Consider the following 16,338-nt stretch of genomic DNA (forward strand, 5'->3'; position numbering starts at 1 on the left):
TTCTTGTTCACCCTTGGCTGTCCTCAGGGTCCATGTGAATACCTCCTTCATCACTCTGTCCCCACAGATCCCTGACCCCATAAATTCTACTCCACTATGCCTGGCACACATACGCCCAGGCACGCGCCATGGAGTCTGTCACTGCTCTTAGTTTCTCCGCTTCTGAAACACCAAGCTCTATTCTCTGACCCCAATTCCTGTTCTTCCAGCTCTGTCACTGTTACTTTAACTCAATTTTTTACCTCTTGGAAATGCCCAGTTTGGAGAGACCACAGTGTTCTCTTGCTCTAATTGTCTTAATCAGTCTTGGTCTGCATCTGAGGGGAAAGAGAAGAAGGAGTGAAGGAGGCCTTCCTCTCCATAGGCTGTGAGGGCCGTGGCTGCAGCTGGCACCGAGCGAGGCCAGGCTGAGAAGGGGGAGGAAGGGAGGGAGTCGGCTGGGTTAGGGGCCCCACAAAGGAGCTGGCCAGGAACAATGGGGAACAAAGGCTGGACATTCTTCCGCTGAGCCTCCAGAGCCTGGCCTTGGCCTTCCGGGAACAGTTCCAGGAAATGTCTGAGATTCCAGATTTGGAAGGAAGAGACCCGTAAACAGGAGCTGGGCTCTGAGAGGGGACAGCAGCATCTCTCTAGCAGGGTGTGGGGAGCAGCGGGGTGAGCACCGACATTGCAGGCTCACAAGCTACAGTCCCGTCTGCTATAGACACGAGGTTTCAGGGCTGGAAAAACTCTTTTTTCTTTTTTCGCGGTACGCGGGCCTCTCACCGCTGTGGCCTCTCCCGTTGCGGAGCACAGGCTCCGGACGCGCAGGCTCAGCGGTCATGGCTCACGGGCCCAGCCGCTCCGCGGCATGTGGGATCTTCCCTGAGCAGGGCACGAACCCGTGTCCCCTGCATCGGCAGGCGGACTCTCAACCACTGCCCCACCAAGGAAGCCCTGGAAAAACTCTTAAAGGTCATGTACTCCAACCACCTTTCCAGGGCCTGAAAAATATCCCTGCCAAGGATGCTTAAATAGTTTCAATGATGGGATGTGCATGAAAATAAATATATCACAATATTGGCTAAGCTTTACTGATCACTTACAATGCATTAGGCACTGTACTAGATGATTTTATGCTTCATCTCCTCTCACTCTTACTCCAGCTCTCAAGGTAGGAACTATTATTATTATTATTAATTATTATTATTCTCACTTTACAAAAAAGGAAACTGACTTTCAGGGGTTAAGTCACTTGCCAGAGGTCTCCCAGAAGCTTATCTCATCTGTCTCTGGGCTGACTAGGCGCACGGAGTGGACATCTCCCAGACAAGAGCCTGTGCTCTTCCCTGTCTTCTGACCTACCACCCTGACCTCTCCCCGGGGCATGACAAGACACACTTGCTCCCCGCACTTGGCTTCCGGGGCCTGTTTTCCTCTACCCTCAGCTTCAGAACACTGTGCCCTGAGATTCCACCTCTGGGTTTTCATGCCACTCTAGCAGGGGGTCGCTTGGAAGCCAAAGGATCGGGATTGAGATTCAAGGGTTCAGTAGAGGCTTGGGGTAAAGGATCAAAACAGTGGTTGAAGTTATGGTGGGGCTGAGGATTACCGCTAAGAAATCCTGGACTAGATCACAAGATAAACCCTAGGGCGGGGCTTCGAGTCAGAGGTTATGACTACAGGATCAAGGTCGGAGACTTTCTCTCCTCTGGTCTCCTCCCAATTCTCCAAGGCACTGAGGGCCAGGCAGGAAGCATCGGTTTCCTCAAAGCCGCTTCCCTCCTGGGGCAGAGTCTCGGTCACAAACAACCACCACTGCCGCCGCGCCCGCCCCTCCTTCCCTCCGCTGTGAGCTCAGAGCAGTAGGACAAAGTGCTACAGACAAGGACAGAGGCCTGAGGGCAGCCATGGACTCTGGAGGAGTAGGCCTCCTTGGGGCCCGTCAGCCCCTGCCCCTCCTGCTTCTGCTCGTCACAGGTGAGTGTGGCCCTCCCTACTCCTAGCCCACGCTCCGCTCCGTTGATCTGAGGCCTGGCCAAGGCAGCGAGGAGACCCCCTTGCTCCTTTGCTTCCCTTTTGCAGTGGGGGGTACCAGAGACGACGGTGATGATGATGATGATGGTGATGTTGAGTGTGAGACAGACAGACTGAGAGCTCCACTGGCCCTCACCTGGGTGCCACGCACGCATGCTGGCCTTCTCCCCTCCCAGCTAGCGTGTTATTTGGGAACTGATCTTCAGGCAAGAGGAGGAAGATGAGGCGTGCAGGGATTTGGGGGCCCTATTTGCAGTCAGACTGGGCTGCACCTCCTTTCCTCTCCCAGGAGGCATGGCTCAGGACTCCCCACCCCAGATCCTCGTCCACCCCGAGGACCAGCTGCTCCAGGGCCCTGGCCCGGCCAAGATGAGCTGCCAGGCCTCAGGCCAGCCACCTCCCACCATCCGCTGGCTGCTGAATGGGCATCCCCTGAGCATGGTGCCCCCAGACATTCACCACCTCCTACCTGACGGAACCCTCCTGCTGCTGCGGCCCCCTCCCCGGGGACGTGCCCACGATGACCAGGTCCTGTCCACAGACCTGGGTGTCTACACGTGTGAGGCCAGCAACCGGCTGGGCACGGCAGTCAGCCGGGGCGCTCGGCTGTCTGTGGCTGGTGAGCCCTGGGCGGGGAGACCTGGGTTGGGGGTGGTCCTAGATAGGAGACCGGGGAGGAGGGGCTCTTCGGAAAGGCAGGTAATGCAGAACGCTGTGAGACGCCAAGGCAGGACCTGAATGTGGGGACTGGGTCCCGCCCTCTGCGACCCTCCCTCCTCCCCACAGTCCTTCGGGAAGATTTCCAGGTCCAGCCTCGGGACGTGGTGGCCACGGTGGGCGAGCAGGTGATTCTGCAGTGTGGGCCGCCCTGGGGCCACCCAGAGCCCACAGTCTCATGGTGGAAGGATGGGAAACCCCTGGCCCTGCAGCCAGGGCGGCACTCGGTGAGTGTAGCCCCCTTCCCCACGCCTCACCCTGTCCTGGCCACAACTGTGCACACGCGAGGGACTGACCCGCCCCATGGCCCAATGTCCCCTGCAGAATTTGAGGAAGGGGAGGCGGTGAGGCCTTAGACTTCCCTCCGCACTCAGAGGCCCTCCCCGCAGGGGACACTTCACAACGCACCTGGTCCTGACAGGTGTCCAGAGGTTCCCTGCTGATGGCAAGAGCAGAGAAGAGTGACGCAGGGACCTATATGTGCGTGGCCACCAACAGTGCAGGACGACGGGAGAGCCGGGCAGCCAGGGTGTCTGTCCAAGGTAAGGGGAGGGCGGTCAGGGCCAAGGTCGGGGGCTCCAGTTAGGGTGGTGTGGTCTGGTTTTGGCTGAGGTTAGGGGATGTGGGAGCGGAACCCGGGATCAGGGTCAGAGCGGCGGGGACCCCATTTAGGGGTGGTTCCCCCGTCCTAGAATAGAAATCGGAGTGCTCTCAACCTGGGCGAGTTCTGGCTCCTCTGTGGCCGAGGGATGTTCCACCCAATTCCTCCGTTCTGGCCTATGGGCCCCACCCCAGCCCTGTGCTCCCCACAGAGCCCCAGGACCACAAGGAGCCCCTGGAGCTTCTGGCTGTGCGCATTCAGCTGGAAAACGTGACCCTGCTGAACCCAGACCCTGCGAAGGGCACCAAGCCTGGTCCTGCTGTGTGGCTCAGCTGGAAGGTGAGGCCCAGGACCTGGGCTGGAGCCCGTCACAGCTCCAGAAAGGGCTGCTCACGAGAGCCCTGAGCCCTCCTCTCCCTCTGGGCTCTTTCCCAGGTGAGCGGCCCTGCTGCACCTGCTCAGTCCTACACGGCCTTGTTCAGGACCCCAGCTGCCCCCGGAGGCCAGGGAGCCCCGTGGGCAGAGGCCCTGCTGGCTGGCTGGCAGAGCGCAGAGCTTGAGGGCCTCCAGTGGGGCCAGGACTACGAGTTCAAAGTGAGACCATCCTCCGGGCGGGCTCAAGGCCCCGACAGCAACGTGCTGCTCCTGAGACTGCCTGAGCAAGGTCGGGGACAGATGCCCCCCCAGACCCAACAATATACCCCCAGCCCCTTTTTGTCCCACTCTAGCCGGGCGGATGGTGGGTCCCACCCCTGGGCTCCCTCCTGCCCTGGCCCAGCAAGCAGAGCTGAGAAAGGCTCTTAGTCTCACCAGTGTGGTTCTGACCCTGTGTCCCATTCCAGCTCCTTTCCCTAGAGCCTTCTCCCTCAGCATCCCTTACAGCGTCTCTCCCTCCCCCCTCCCCAGTGCCCAGTGCCCCTCCCCAGGAGGTGACCCTAAAACCTGGCAACGGCAGTGTCCTCGTGAGCTGGGTCCCACCACCTGCTGAAAACCACAATGGCATCATCCGTGGCTACCAGGTACCCTCCACAAACTGACACACCCCTTCCTAGTGGTGCCAGGAGATCCCTCTTCCCTGGCGTCCTGTAGACACTTGCTCTGGGCACTAAGAAATGGTACTTGGGCAGAGAAGCAAGGGAAACTTACTGTTGTTGGGCAAGGACCCTACTGTCTGCCAGACACTGCCGAGCACTTACTTAGAATCTCATTTCATCCCATAGTCCGCCCTGGGTTATTGTCCCGTGTATGGACGTAGAAAGTGAGGCTAAGCTCACAGGTGCGGGAAACAGAACAGGAATCAAACCAGGCCGTGTCTGACTCTCAGCTTCTAAGGCAGTGTTGTCAGAGGGTGGTTCCTGGACCAGCAACGTCAGCATCACCTGAGAACTTGTTAGAACGCAAATCCTTAGGTCCTTTGCCAGGCCTTGTGAATCAGAAAGTCGGGGATGGACCCGGCAATCTGGATTTTAACAAATCCTCCAGGTGACCCTGAAGCACACTGGCGTTTGCGAACCACGGGTCTAACGCCTATTTCGCCGATTACTTTTGTCCCTCGTCTGTCGGTCTAGAAAGAAGTGTCTCCCACTCTGTGGGGGGAGGAGGAAATAGGACGTGTGGGTGCATGCGGGGGGCGTCCCCAGGTGAACGGCAGGACAGGGTGGCCACACGCCCGGAGTCTGATCCGCAAGAGGAAGGGCTGAGCTGCTGGGATGGTGCCAGGGGGCGAGCTCCCCTCTGTTTGCGCCTCAGGTCTGGAGCCTGGGCAACACCTCGTTGCCCCCGGCCAACTGGACGGTGGCGGGCGAGCAGACCCGGCTGGAGATCGCCACCCGCGTGCCAGGTTCCTACTGCGTACAAGTGGCCGCAGTCACTGGAGCTGGGGCTGGGCAGCCCAGCAGCCCTGTCTGCCTCTTTTTAGGTGAGGACAGTGCCCACCGGCCCCACCCCGACCCATTCAGGCCCCATCTCCGCCTTCCTCTCTCCCCGCTCTCGCTTCCGGCTCCTCCCCCTCAGCCGCCCCCTCCCCCTGAGCTCAAATTCCCATACAGAGCAGGCCGTGGAGCAAGCTCTCCAGGAGCGCAGTGCGCACGGCCCGTGGACCCTGGAGCAGCTGAGGGCGGCCTTGAGGCGGCCAGAGGTCATTGCCAGCGGGGGTGTTGTGCTCTGGTTGCTGCTGCTGGGCACCGCCGTGTGCATCCACCGCCGGCGCCGAGCTGGGGTGCACCTGGGCCCAGGTGAGAAGGTGAAGTGGACTCCCAGGTGATCAGGCCTTCCCTGGGTCCAGCCAGAACGCTACAGGGGTTTAGACTGCTAGCCAGGTGCTGGAGACTCTGGGCTGACCCTTCCTCCTGCCCTCTCCCAGGTCTGTACAGACATACCAGTGAGGACGCCATCCTAAAACACAGGTGAGAGACGAAAGGGCCTGAGGCGAGGGCGGGGCCGAGGGGCCGAGGGACAGTGGAGCTGGGATGGAGAACTGGCCGGAGTACTAGTCTCCCCTACTGCCAGGCAATTTGGCATCCTAGTACCTGAATTTCCCTTGAACTTCAAGTGAGAATTAAATTTCTCTTTCATTAATGTTCCTATCACACCACTTGACAAGGTGAGTAAACTGAAGACTCATGACTCAAGTGACTGCCCAAGGCTGCACAGCTAGTAGCTGCCTTCTGAATTCCTAATCCAGTGCTCTTGTTACCAAGCTCTCATTAATACTGACTGCACTCTCCTGCTGACTCGTGCTGCTAGGTGGAGAATAACTAGCACAGGAGGACCAGTCTGATTTCTAATTTGCTCTGTACACTCAGCATCTCCCTAGTAGTCCCTTTGGCTACAGGAAATCACCTACCCACGGAGGCATCTTTCCTTCGCAATAATCCACCCACAGTTCCAGCAGAGGGCGCTCTGCCCTTGCGTGATGGATTCTTACTCCTTGTTCTCAGCAACGGAGCCCGCCTGCAGGTACATCTGCTCCAAGCGCGTTTGGCTGCCAGAGCAAGTCTCCCATTATGAGACACGACACTAAAAGAGAAAACATCCTTTTTTCTCCTACTGGCTGAATTTTACACTGAACAACCATTTCATCTCTGCCCACCTTCTCCTGCTCTTTATCTCATTAGATCTCCTCTGGGAGAGTTCACATTCCAGGTCTGCATCTTTCAACAGGAATTTATCAAGCACCTACTATGTGAGACACATCCAGCTCTACCATTTTGCTGTCAGTTTCTCGGCCCAGAGCAAGGTTCTGTGCTGGCTGGTGCTGTGTTCCTGCGTTGTTCTGTGCTCATTGGTCTTTCCCTTCCAGCTACCTCCTGGGCTTAGTCTGCTCTGCCCCGAACTTTCTCTGGCTCCCCTGGGATTTCATCCCTTCTCCTTGAGGGAGATTCCACTCTGATCACTTTGTTGATTCATTCCTTTAGAACAGCTTCCGTCTAGCAGAGACAGCCACGCAAGCACAAATGCAATCCAGAATTGGGGGTGCAGAAACATGTACAAGTACAAGGAAGGGGCTGGAGGGGAACTATGGGAGGAAGAAGATTTCACATTTACCCTGGCAGTTAGAAGGGGAAGGGCAAAGGGAACAGCAAGAAATAGCCTGTTGCATTCATAGGGAAAGACAAGCCTTTTGGTCTGGCTGGGGCGTACTGTGTGGGATGGGTCAGAGCACAGACTGAGGAGCTGGAAGCCAGACCAATGAGGGCCCTGTTAGCCATGCTAGGCAGCTGGGCTCTATCTTGGTAAATGGAGAGCCACTGAAGGTTTTAGGCAGAAAAGTGCTTTGGTCTGATCCCTGCCACATGGTGTCCCATTCAAAGGGAACCAGGCTAGAGGTAGAGAAGCCAACCTTCAGGTAGCAAACTCCTGCTCTGCTGGCTGAGTCATCTCACATTTCTTCGTCTCAACTTACAGCATCAGCCTTGTAAGGAAGGCCTTACTGTTGCCATCTTACAGATGGAGAAACGGGGGCTTAGAGAGGCTAATAGACTGAGTTGCCCAGGGTTGCACAGCTAAGGCTGCAGCAGATCTGGCTCCAGGTCTGTGTTCTTTCTGTCTCAGCCCGTAGCTATCTCTCTTTGATACCTCCTAGCTCTGGGCAACTTGGACTTCCCCTGATCCCAGGATAAGAAAGCGGCGCTGAGTTTGGGACAGCAGATCAGAGATCTTAAGGAGGCTGTGAGGGGCTGAAAAGCAGTGAGAAGAACACCCCCCCCCCTTCTGCTACCCGCTGAGTCGGAGGTTTGGGCCAATCTTGTTCTCCCTCCACCCCACCCTCCATTGCCCAGGATGGATCACAGTGACTCGCCGTGGCTGGCAGACACTTGGCGCTCCACCTCTGGCTCTCGGGACCTCAGCAGCAGCAGCAGTCTCAGCAGCCGACTGGGAATGGACCCCCGGGACCCACTAGACAGTCGTCGCTCCTGTAAGCATGTCCCGAGGGGGTGGGGTGGGCCTGGCAGTGGAGCAGGGGTCCCAGGGCTGGAGAAGGGGGGGGCATGGGTGGGATGCGTTCACCATAATTCCTCCTGTCGTTTTTATTGCAGTGATCTCCTGGGATCCCCGAAGCCCCGGTGTGCCCCTGCTTCCCGACACCAGCACTTTTTATGGCTCCCTCATCAATGAGCTGCCTTCCAGCCCCCCAGCCCGGCCAAGTCCCCAGGCCCCAGCTGCCAGGCGGCTCACACCCCAGCTGGCCAGGCTCTCCAGTCCCTGGGCCAGTTCAGACAGCCTCTGCGGCCGCAGGGGCCTCTCTTCTCCGCGCTTGTCTCTGGCCCCTGCAGAGGCTTGGAAGGCCAAAAAAAAGCAGGGTAAGGATGGGGGGAGGGACAGCCTGACTCGGGTGGTAGGGGGGACAGGAGAGAGCATGGGGTGGCCTCGACGCCGGGTGTGGGCCGCACCCCACTCGCAGCCTGTCCTGATGGACGCCTATCGCCACGCACCCAGCCCGGAGTGTGCTGGCCTCAGCTTTTCTTTACACCATGATCTTGCTTGGGTTTTGCCACACCAGTAGTGAGCCTTGTTGCTGCAGCCAGCTCAACTCAGCAAACATTTAATAAGCACCACTGTATGCCAGACGGGGGACACAGAAACACCAAATATAATCCTTGCTCTTTACGAGCTCAAAGTCTAATGCAAGTGCCTGACCAGCACACAGATAATTCTAGAACCTGGAGGGGTGTAACCAGTGCTAGCCCAAAGCCTCAGGCACTCATGACGTCTCTACTACGCACTGTGTCCATATGTACTATGTACGTGCACAATATACGGGTCTGCCCAGGTACCCACCTCCAGCTGGCTTCCCAGAGAATGAGTATTTCCTTTCTGTCCAGAGTTTTCTCCTGACTTCCGGCTACCTGCTTTGACTTTCTAGAGAGAAGTAATTATAATCTCTGTTTCTTTAGCAACTACTCTATGGGAGGTGCTTTACTTACATTTATTATTTCATTTAATCCTCACAACATATCGGCTAGGTGCTATTTCTCTAATTTTACAAGATTGGGAAAGAGGGTCAGAATTGGGTAACTTGTTCAAAACTCCATGTCCATAAGCTGCAGTTCTCAGATTTGAAGCCAGAATGGTCTGCTTCCAAAGGCTACTCGGAATCTCTCTGGGAGCGCCCCTGGGCAATTCTGTTCTCTCCCTGACTCTTTTCTCCTTTTCTGAACATTCACTGTCTGCACTCTCTCTGCTGTCTTCCTGAGCCTCCTGTACTGATTAGTAAGATTTACAAATGTTCAACAGCCAGTTTTGTTAAGTGGATATAATCCAACTTTTATTAAGACAAAGATGGATTCAGAGTAATTAAGAGCTTGTCCAATATCCGGAATTTTATGACTCTAAATATTAGCCAAGCTGGCATCCTTTCCAGCTTTGCCTCAGAGCTATTGCATTAGAAATAATCATCTGTGATAATGAAATACCAGCTAAAAAGAGGTTGCAGAAGTCTCATGGAAAAACTAGCTTTTCCGTGGATAACCACACTAATTTGAATATAAAGTATACCCTGTCTGAGAACATTAATACTACCCCACAAAAGGTGAGCAATTTTCTACACTCAATTCTTAAGAAGATTCCAATTCTGAGATGAAGCTTCCTAACCTCACTCAGAGATCTAGGTCCTCACTGCACCCCTTTTCTCCTCATCCGGCCCCACCCCACCACTGCCCAGGATGGGCTGAGAACAGTGACTCCCCTGGGCTGGTGGACACTTGGCCTACCTCTGGCTCTTTGCAGTGGCAGCAAGATCTCAGAGGCATGGAGCTCCTCTACTGCTGTCAGCTGGTCCGAAAGACTGCTGATTCCTTGTCTTCTAAAACTGGCAGGCTCTCTCAGTGTCCTCTACCCCCTTGACTTGCTTATTCTTTTTTCTTTTCTTTTTTTAATCTATTTATTTATTTGTGGCTGCATTGTGTCTTCGTTGCTGCGCCCGGGCTTTCTCTAGTTGCAGCAAGCGGGGGTTACTCTTCGTTGCGGTGCGCGGGCTTCTCATTGCGGTGGCTTCTCTTGTCACAGAGCATGGGCTCTAGGCGCGCGGGCTTCAGTAGTTGTGGCACGCGGGCTCAGTAGTTGTGACTCACGGGCTCTAGAGTGCGGGCTCAGTAGTTGTGACTCACGAGCTCTAGAGCGCAGGCTAAGTTGTTGTGACGCACAGGCTTAGTTGCTCCACGACATGTTGGATCTTCCCAAACCAGGGATCGAACCCATATGCCCTGAGGTGGATTCTCAACCACTGTGCCACCAGGGAAGTCCCCTTTTTCTTATTATCTGACCTTAGTTGGGTTTTTTCCTCTGTGACTAATAATCTCACAACTGCTGTCTCCCGTGTCTAATCCATTATATCTTATTCTCAGTTCACTTTGCGGATACATATCATCAATACATTGAATAGCCTCATTAAATAATTAATTCAAACAAATATTTATCGCAATTCAGGTGTGCCCAACAAGATTCCACCTAACCCTGATAACATGTTTACTGTATAGTTTGATTCAAATAATATTGAAACTAAATTCAAGTAATTCCAAGCAAGGTGGAAGGAGGGTTTTTTTGTTACCAGAATCCTTTAGAGGAAATGATAGGAGCAGGGATGAGCATGGCCTTTTTCCTTCCCTTTCCACACAAAGCAACATAAACAACAGGTACCCCCATTTCTGAGCTTAGTCAAGAAGCACAGGACAAGACAGGTGATGAGAGCAGGGTTGGAGCACCCAAAGGTGGCCTCCAGGACTCCCTGGGTCATATGACAATTAAAGGAAATGAGTAAAAACCAAACCAGCCAAACTACAAAAGGAAACTTTGATGGAGGAAGTCTAGCCATTGTGTGGCTTTTCATCCCAGTGGCTCAGAAGGTCTGGCTACTGTACATGGATTCCTAGGGTCCAGATGGATTCTTGATGAATGCCTTGTCCCTGCTTTGAACCTGCCCCAGATCTTTGAAATCGGACTGACTAGACAGCTCTGTCTTGAGAGTCCTGCCTGGTCTCCGGTCCCCTTTCCTAACTGGGCTTCTGATCATGTGACACTAACCTGAAGGCTGTTTCTTTTCTCCTTTGCTTGATGTTCTCCTGTTCCTGGTCTTGGGAAAATCCTTTTCCCTTTATTATTCTGCTCCTCTCTGGTTTAAACTGAGATCCATTTTGGTTTTGGCCTGACCAAGTCATTGCACACAGCCGGGTCTTCTGTATTGTCACAGTTCACGCAGAGCCCTGTCTCCTAAGTGGCCACATGGGCCTGATGATAGCTGCCATCTTGTACATGATTCTTCTCACCTTGTGTTTAAACCTGCATCTCTGATATCATCCATCCATTCACTCATTCATTCAACACGTACTGAATATCCACGGGCAGGGCATTGCCTCCCTGGGTGAGATCAACACATCTTCCTATTTTCAAGTTCCTCTTCCCATCAGCTGACTCTCTCCCTTCACACCTGACATGGTCTGGAGCTCCCTGGTTTTGTCTTCCTCATTCAGCTCAACTTGACAGCCCAACCCATCTCTCCAAGTGAGAGACACTTGGGTTTATCAGGGCAAGGCTATCCAGAGCCATGTGAGATATTTGCGATGTGAGAAGTGGAAATTAACAGATTCTCTCCAAGAAAAGAAGGAGTATTTGCCTTCACGGAGGCAAAATTCATGAACACAGGTAGCAATGTGAGGGTATAGAGATCAGGAAATTGGAATGTGTACAGTAAAGAGAAATACAGTTGTTTTTTAATATATCTATTAGGTGCCGGGAACTTTCCAATCTGTTTTTAGTTAACTGGCCAAACCATGCTTTGCAGTGGTTGTTTACAAATGAAACAGGCTCAGGAAGGTTAACGGATTTACCTGAGGTCACACAGCTAATACGTGGCTGAGCCAGGCTACGAGTGCAGGTGTTTTGACTCCAAGCTTAGTGCTCCTTCCATTATATCACAGCTGCCTGGATGGAGAGAGGTTCTTCCCTCTTCCCTCTGGGTTCAAGAACCCTAAAGCTTAACTGGATGACGAAGCTGAAGCTAGAGCCTGTGGTTGAGGTCTGCAAGGCACACCCAGGCTTGGCCTCCAGCCACCAACTCTTTGCTTTGCAGAGCTGCACCAGGCCAACAGCTCCCCGCTGCTCCGGGCCAGCCACCCTGTGGAGCTCTGGGCCTGTGAGTTGGGCAACAGAGGCTCCAAGAACCTTTCCCAAAGCCCAGGTGAGAGGAGGGCGCTACGAGGCAGGTGAGGGGCTGAGGCAGGGTGTGGGGCTTCTCCTGTCCCTGTGGAGGCTGGCTGGGTGCAGACAGGACTCTGAGGGGCTGGATAGACAGGCAAACTGGGGCCCGGGGCTGATGGGGGTTCTGCTATCTCACACCCAGCCTGTCGTTCCCCAGGAGCTGTGCCCTGGGCCCTGGTTGCCTGGCGGGCCCTGGGACCACAGCTCCTCGGCTCCCCCAATGAGCTGGTGACTCACCCTCTCCCCGCAGCACCCCTCCCTCCTCGTGGACCCCGCACTCAGAGTCAACAGACCCAGTAAGAGGGCATGGGGTCAGGACGCAGGGCTGGGCACTGGGGGTGTGGGGTGTCTGCTGACCGTGGACGGGGCTGGGGGAGGGGTGGCAGGGGCCAGAAGGACGGCACTAACCATCCTGCCATCTTACCCCAATCAGGCAATCGGTGGAGCCCCAAGCCCCCTCCTGCCACCCACTGCCAGCAGCCCCTGTCCCTGCCTTTATCCCTTCTGGTCCCCCCAGCCCCTCCAGTCCCCAGGCCTCTTCCCTCTCTGGTCCCAGCCCAGCATCCAGTCGCCTGTCCAGCTCATCACTGTCGTCCCTGGGGGAGGATCAAGACAGTGTGCTGACCCCTGAGGAGGTGGCCCTGTGCCTGGAGCTCAGTGAGGGTGAGGAGACCCCCAGGTGAGTGGCCAGAGGGGGAACCAAAGGATACAGATAGGAGCGTGAGACAGGAGTATGCCTAGGTCTGCTGCCTCCACCCTCCTCAACGGGGCTGTTTCTGCCACTCCACGCCCCGCCCCCCACCCCGACCACGTCCCATCCCCCGTTTTGCCTCTTCCTAGGAACAGTGTCTCTCCAATGCCAAGGGCTCCTTCACCCCCCATCACCTATGGCTACATCAGCGTCCCGACGGCCTCGGAGCTAGCGGACATGGGCAGGCCTGGAGGGGGGGTGGGGTCCGAGGTGAGGGGCTTGCTATGCCCACCTCGGCCCTGCCCCACACCCACCCCCAGCGAGGGCTCCTTGGCCAATGGCTGGGGCTCAGCCTCTGAGGACAACGCCCCCAGCGCCAGAGCCAGCCTGGTCAGCTCCTCCGACGGCTCCTTCCTCGCCGACGCCCACTTTGCCCGGGCCCTGGCCGTGGCTGCGGACAGCTTTGGCTTTGGGCTGGAGCCCAGGGAGGCAGACTGCGTCTTCACAGGTACATGAGATCCCTGTCTTCCTCCTCATCCCCACCGCCTGGAGCGGACACAGCTTCTCCCCAACCAAGAGGCAAAGCATCCTAAGCATCGTCTTCGTGGTCGTCGTCCCTAAAACAGCTAGTTGGGGTTTTTTTTGCGGTACGCGGGACTCTCACTGTTGTGGCCTCTCCCATTGCGGAGCACAGGCTCCGGACGCGCAGGCTCAGCGGCCATGGCTCACGGGCCCAGCTGCTCCGCGGCATGTGGGATCTTCCCAGACCGGGGCACAAACCCGCGTCCCCTGCATCAGCAGGCGGACTCTCAACCACTGCGCCACCAGGGAAGCCCAAACAGCTAGTTTTTATTGAGGGATGACTATGTCCCAGGCACTATGATAAGTGCTTTACATACACTCAACATTAACAGCAACTCTCTGAAGAATATTCTTTGTCGTTCTTTTCCAAATGAAGAAACTGTAAGTCCAACAGCTTTATCAGCTTGCTCAAGGTCACCTACCAGAACAGGATAAATTGTTCAAGTTAAAATCCCAGAGGCAGCCGATTGTACAGTCCATTCTGCTACCTCCAGGACCCTCTTACCAGATGTGGGTCTCCAGGAAACGTTGCTCCCCAGCCCAGTGACTCAGATTCGTCCCCACTGTGGGAAGGTCTGTTTTCTCTCATGTGTCCCCCTGTGCTTTCAAGGCCTTCTTCCTGTCCTGTGCGTGGCAGGGTGGGAAGTGACTGGGCGGCCTGTTTCACGTGTCTAGCAGGTGGGACCATCATCCCCAAGTCAACAGAAGGTAGTCAGGGCTCCCCGTGACCCTTTGGAGTGCCCTTCCTCAGACACTCTGTTAGATCCCCTAGACCCATCTTACGAACCCTAACTCTACATTTTGCCCCCCAAAAAAGCAGTCAGGCTTGTGGTAGATAGGAGAGCAAGGATTACCTAGGACAGAAGGCCAGGGCTGGGCTAGGACAAAAGAGCTCAAGCTGTTCTCTGAAGAAACCAGTGGACATCTTCCTTTCCCTGGGGCGGAGGCTCCTGTGGATGTGGCCACTGGGGGTGATGGACCGAGTGGGGCTGGGTTATGTCTAGGGTTGGGTGTATGCCTTAAGCAGCCCCAAGCCTTCTGCCCTAAACTGGTCCATAAGGGTGAAGGACAACCCTCCACAGATACCTCTACCCTCCCTGACAGATGCTTTGTCACCTCCCTCCCCCCGGGATGACCTCTTCCTGAACTCCGCCCTCTCCCTGCCCCCGTGGGAGTGGAGGTCAGACTGGTTGGAGGACATGGAGAAAAACCACACCCAGTGGCTGGGAAGGGGGCTGCCTCCCTGGCCCTCCACCTCTCGGATCTCGTCCCAGAGAAGTCATGTCAGCTGTCCTGCGCCCATGGCCGGCGGTAAGCGTCTGGCTGGCTAGCTGATGTGGCGATCTTGACTGCAGGGGTTCTTGGCAGTGGGATGGGGTCCAAGAGGGCACCTGGGGTCTGGCAGGAGAGCTAAGGAGCTGGGGGATAAATCCATCCTCCTTCAACTTCTCCTACAGACTCCTCGTGAACTGATCCCGAGACTGCCGAGAGGAGAATCAGAACCATCTCCCCTGTCAGCTGCCAGCCTGGGCTGTGGACTGTGGGTCTTGATCTCTGCATCTCTGCAGTCGGGGTCCACCTCTCCCAGCCTCCAGAGTTCTCCGTCCCGGATTGTGAAAACAAACGAAAGCAAAACAAAATATGAACAAAGCGGACCTGGAGCCCCCGGGGGAAAAAATCATCTCCACCTGACTCCCAGCCCTTGCTTTTCCCACTGCTTCATCCACGTCCACAGCCAGGTCATTTGGGCCTAAGAAGCAGCCCTAAATCCTGATCTCCCCACCCACTTGGATCACGGGAAGTGGAGGGGCCAAACGTCTGCCCGGAGGACAACAGTGGCTCATGGGAGAGGGCTGTGGAGGAAGGAGCTTCTCATCTCAGGGCCTCCCCTCTCTGCCTTTTCTGGACGATTCCTAACTCTCTCCCCAAACACACCACGAAGGGACATAAAGAGAGACTCCACTGAGGCAGTGATGAGTCTAGGGAGGAAGATGAAGGAGGAGTGACAAACGTGGGACAAGTACACCCTCCTCATACTCTTGTCACTATAAGCTTAAGGAATCTGATACCATAAAGCTACGATGACTTGAGTTCTACGAGGTCACTCTGCGGGCCGCCATCATGAGACCTCTCGGCGGAGCACCACCCTCAGGAGGGCTCCTGGGTTAGAAAGGGATCAAGGGTTCACTGACACTCTAGGTGTCACTCCTTTCTGTTCTGTTATGAAGGGGGGAATTACCTGCATCTTTCAGACTTTAAGCAGAATGCAGGAAAGGGAGGGGTGGGGGATTTTCGGGGTCTGCTGGTCTTAGCAACTTGTCCTGTGAAGACAACTCCTGCTTTCAGGGGTCCCAGCTGCCCTCCCCAAAGACCAGTCCCAGATGGTTTCTTAAAATAGACAAAGTAGCTAAGTTTCACAAAAGGTAGAACCACCTGTAAGGGCTGGCTAGTGGGCACCCTTCAGACAGAAAACAGAACAGAGGAATGGAGGGGCAGGACTTCCAGAGCCTGAGCCACAGAAAACCACTGGAGGGCAGGCAGGGCTGCGTCCTTCTCGCTTGGCGGGAAAGGTCAGGGGCAGAAGCCACACGCTGGGCGGTTGCTACTGAGCATGCCCAGGGTCGTGACCTCAGGATGAGGAGTCAGTGCTCTGGATACACATCCGTTCCTCTTTATTTGCTTTTCCTTTTTTGGATTTTATTTTTCTTTTAGCTTCCTGGTAAAATTCCTTTTGAAAACATGCCAACCTCATTTGCCAGACGAAATGAGAAAAAAGGGATTTGTACACACTTAGGTCAAAGTGGTAGGAGAGGTCAGAGCCTGGGACTGGGGGGTCAGCGGCCATCCCCTGAGAGCCCGGAGCAGTCACTGGGCAAGTGAGAAGGAAACAGACCTCAGTGCCCAGTGAGTGGTGTGGGCTGCGGGTTCGGGAGTGATGGGGACGATGGCGTTCGTGGCCAAAATTAAAAAGAAATTCTCTGCCAGTCTAACCAACTACATCTGGGTCTAATCTGTCTAAGAGGTGCCCATCTACACA

General features: G+C 55.3%; 1 protein-coding gene across 11 annotated transcripts; it reads left to right on the top strand.

Annotated features, from left to right (window-relative positions):
• The first annotated feature begins 1,828 nt into the window (after positions 1–1,828).
• On the top strand, positions 1,829–16,280 carry ROBO4 (roundabout guidance receptor 4). 11 transcript variants are annotated; one of them, XM_060017729.1, is made up of 18 exons: positions 1,829–1,959; positions 2,306–2,635; positions 2,803–2,960; positions 3,155–3,275; positions 3,546–3,673; positions 3,770–3,998; positions 4,241–4,353; positions 5,084–5,252; positions 5,383–5,568; positions 5,697–5,739; positions 7,615–7,751; positions 7,873–8,136; positions 11,901–12,008; positions 12,186–12,324; positions 12,462–12,707; positions 12,869–13,227; positions 14,406–14,612; positions 14,759–16,280. In XM_060017729.1, the coding sequence occupies exons 1-18, from the start codon at positions 1,890–1,892 to the stop codon at positions 14,767–14,769; spliced, it is 3,018 nt and encodes a 1,005-aa protein (XP_059873712.1). In that variant the 5' UTR covers positions 1,829–1,889; the 3' UTR covers positions 14,770–16,280. The 11 variants fall into 11 exon arrangements, with proteins under 11 accessions (XP_059873712.1, XP_059873714.1, XP_059873716.1 ...); XM_060017731.1 differs by having other exon boundaries at positions 12,546–12,707; XM_060017733.1 differs by having other exon boundaries at positions 12,585–12,707.
• Positions 16,281–16,338: the final 58 nt, after the last annotated feature.

Source organism: Delphinus delphis, chromosome 8 (assembly GCF_949987515.2).
Source record: "Delphinus delphis chromosome 8, mDelDel1.2, whole genome shotgun sequence".
NCBI classification, from domain to species: Eukaryota; Metazoa; Chordata; class Mammalia; order Artiodactyla; family Delphinidae; genus Delphinus; species Delphinus delphis.

What these genes read in the sequence shown, in the direction of transcription:
- ROBO4 (XM_060017729.1), top strand. Translation starts at nt 1,890, where the DNA reads ATGGACTCTGGAGGAGTAGGCCTCCTTGGGGCCCGTCAGCCCCTGCCC. An exon ending in ACTAGACAGTCGTCGCTCCT is followed by an intron (nt 7,752 to 7,872) that starts GTAAGCATGTCC and finishes TTTTTATTGCAG; the next exon opens with TGATCTCCTGGGATCCCCGA. An exon ending in GAAGGCCAAAAAAAAGCAGG is followed by an intron (nt 8,137 to 11,900) that starts GTAAGGATGGGG and finishes TTTGCTTTGCAG; the next exon opens with AGCTGCACCAGGCCAACAGC.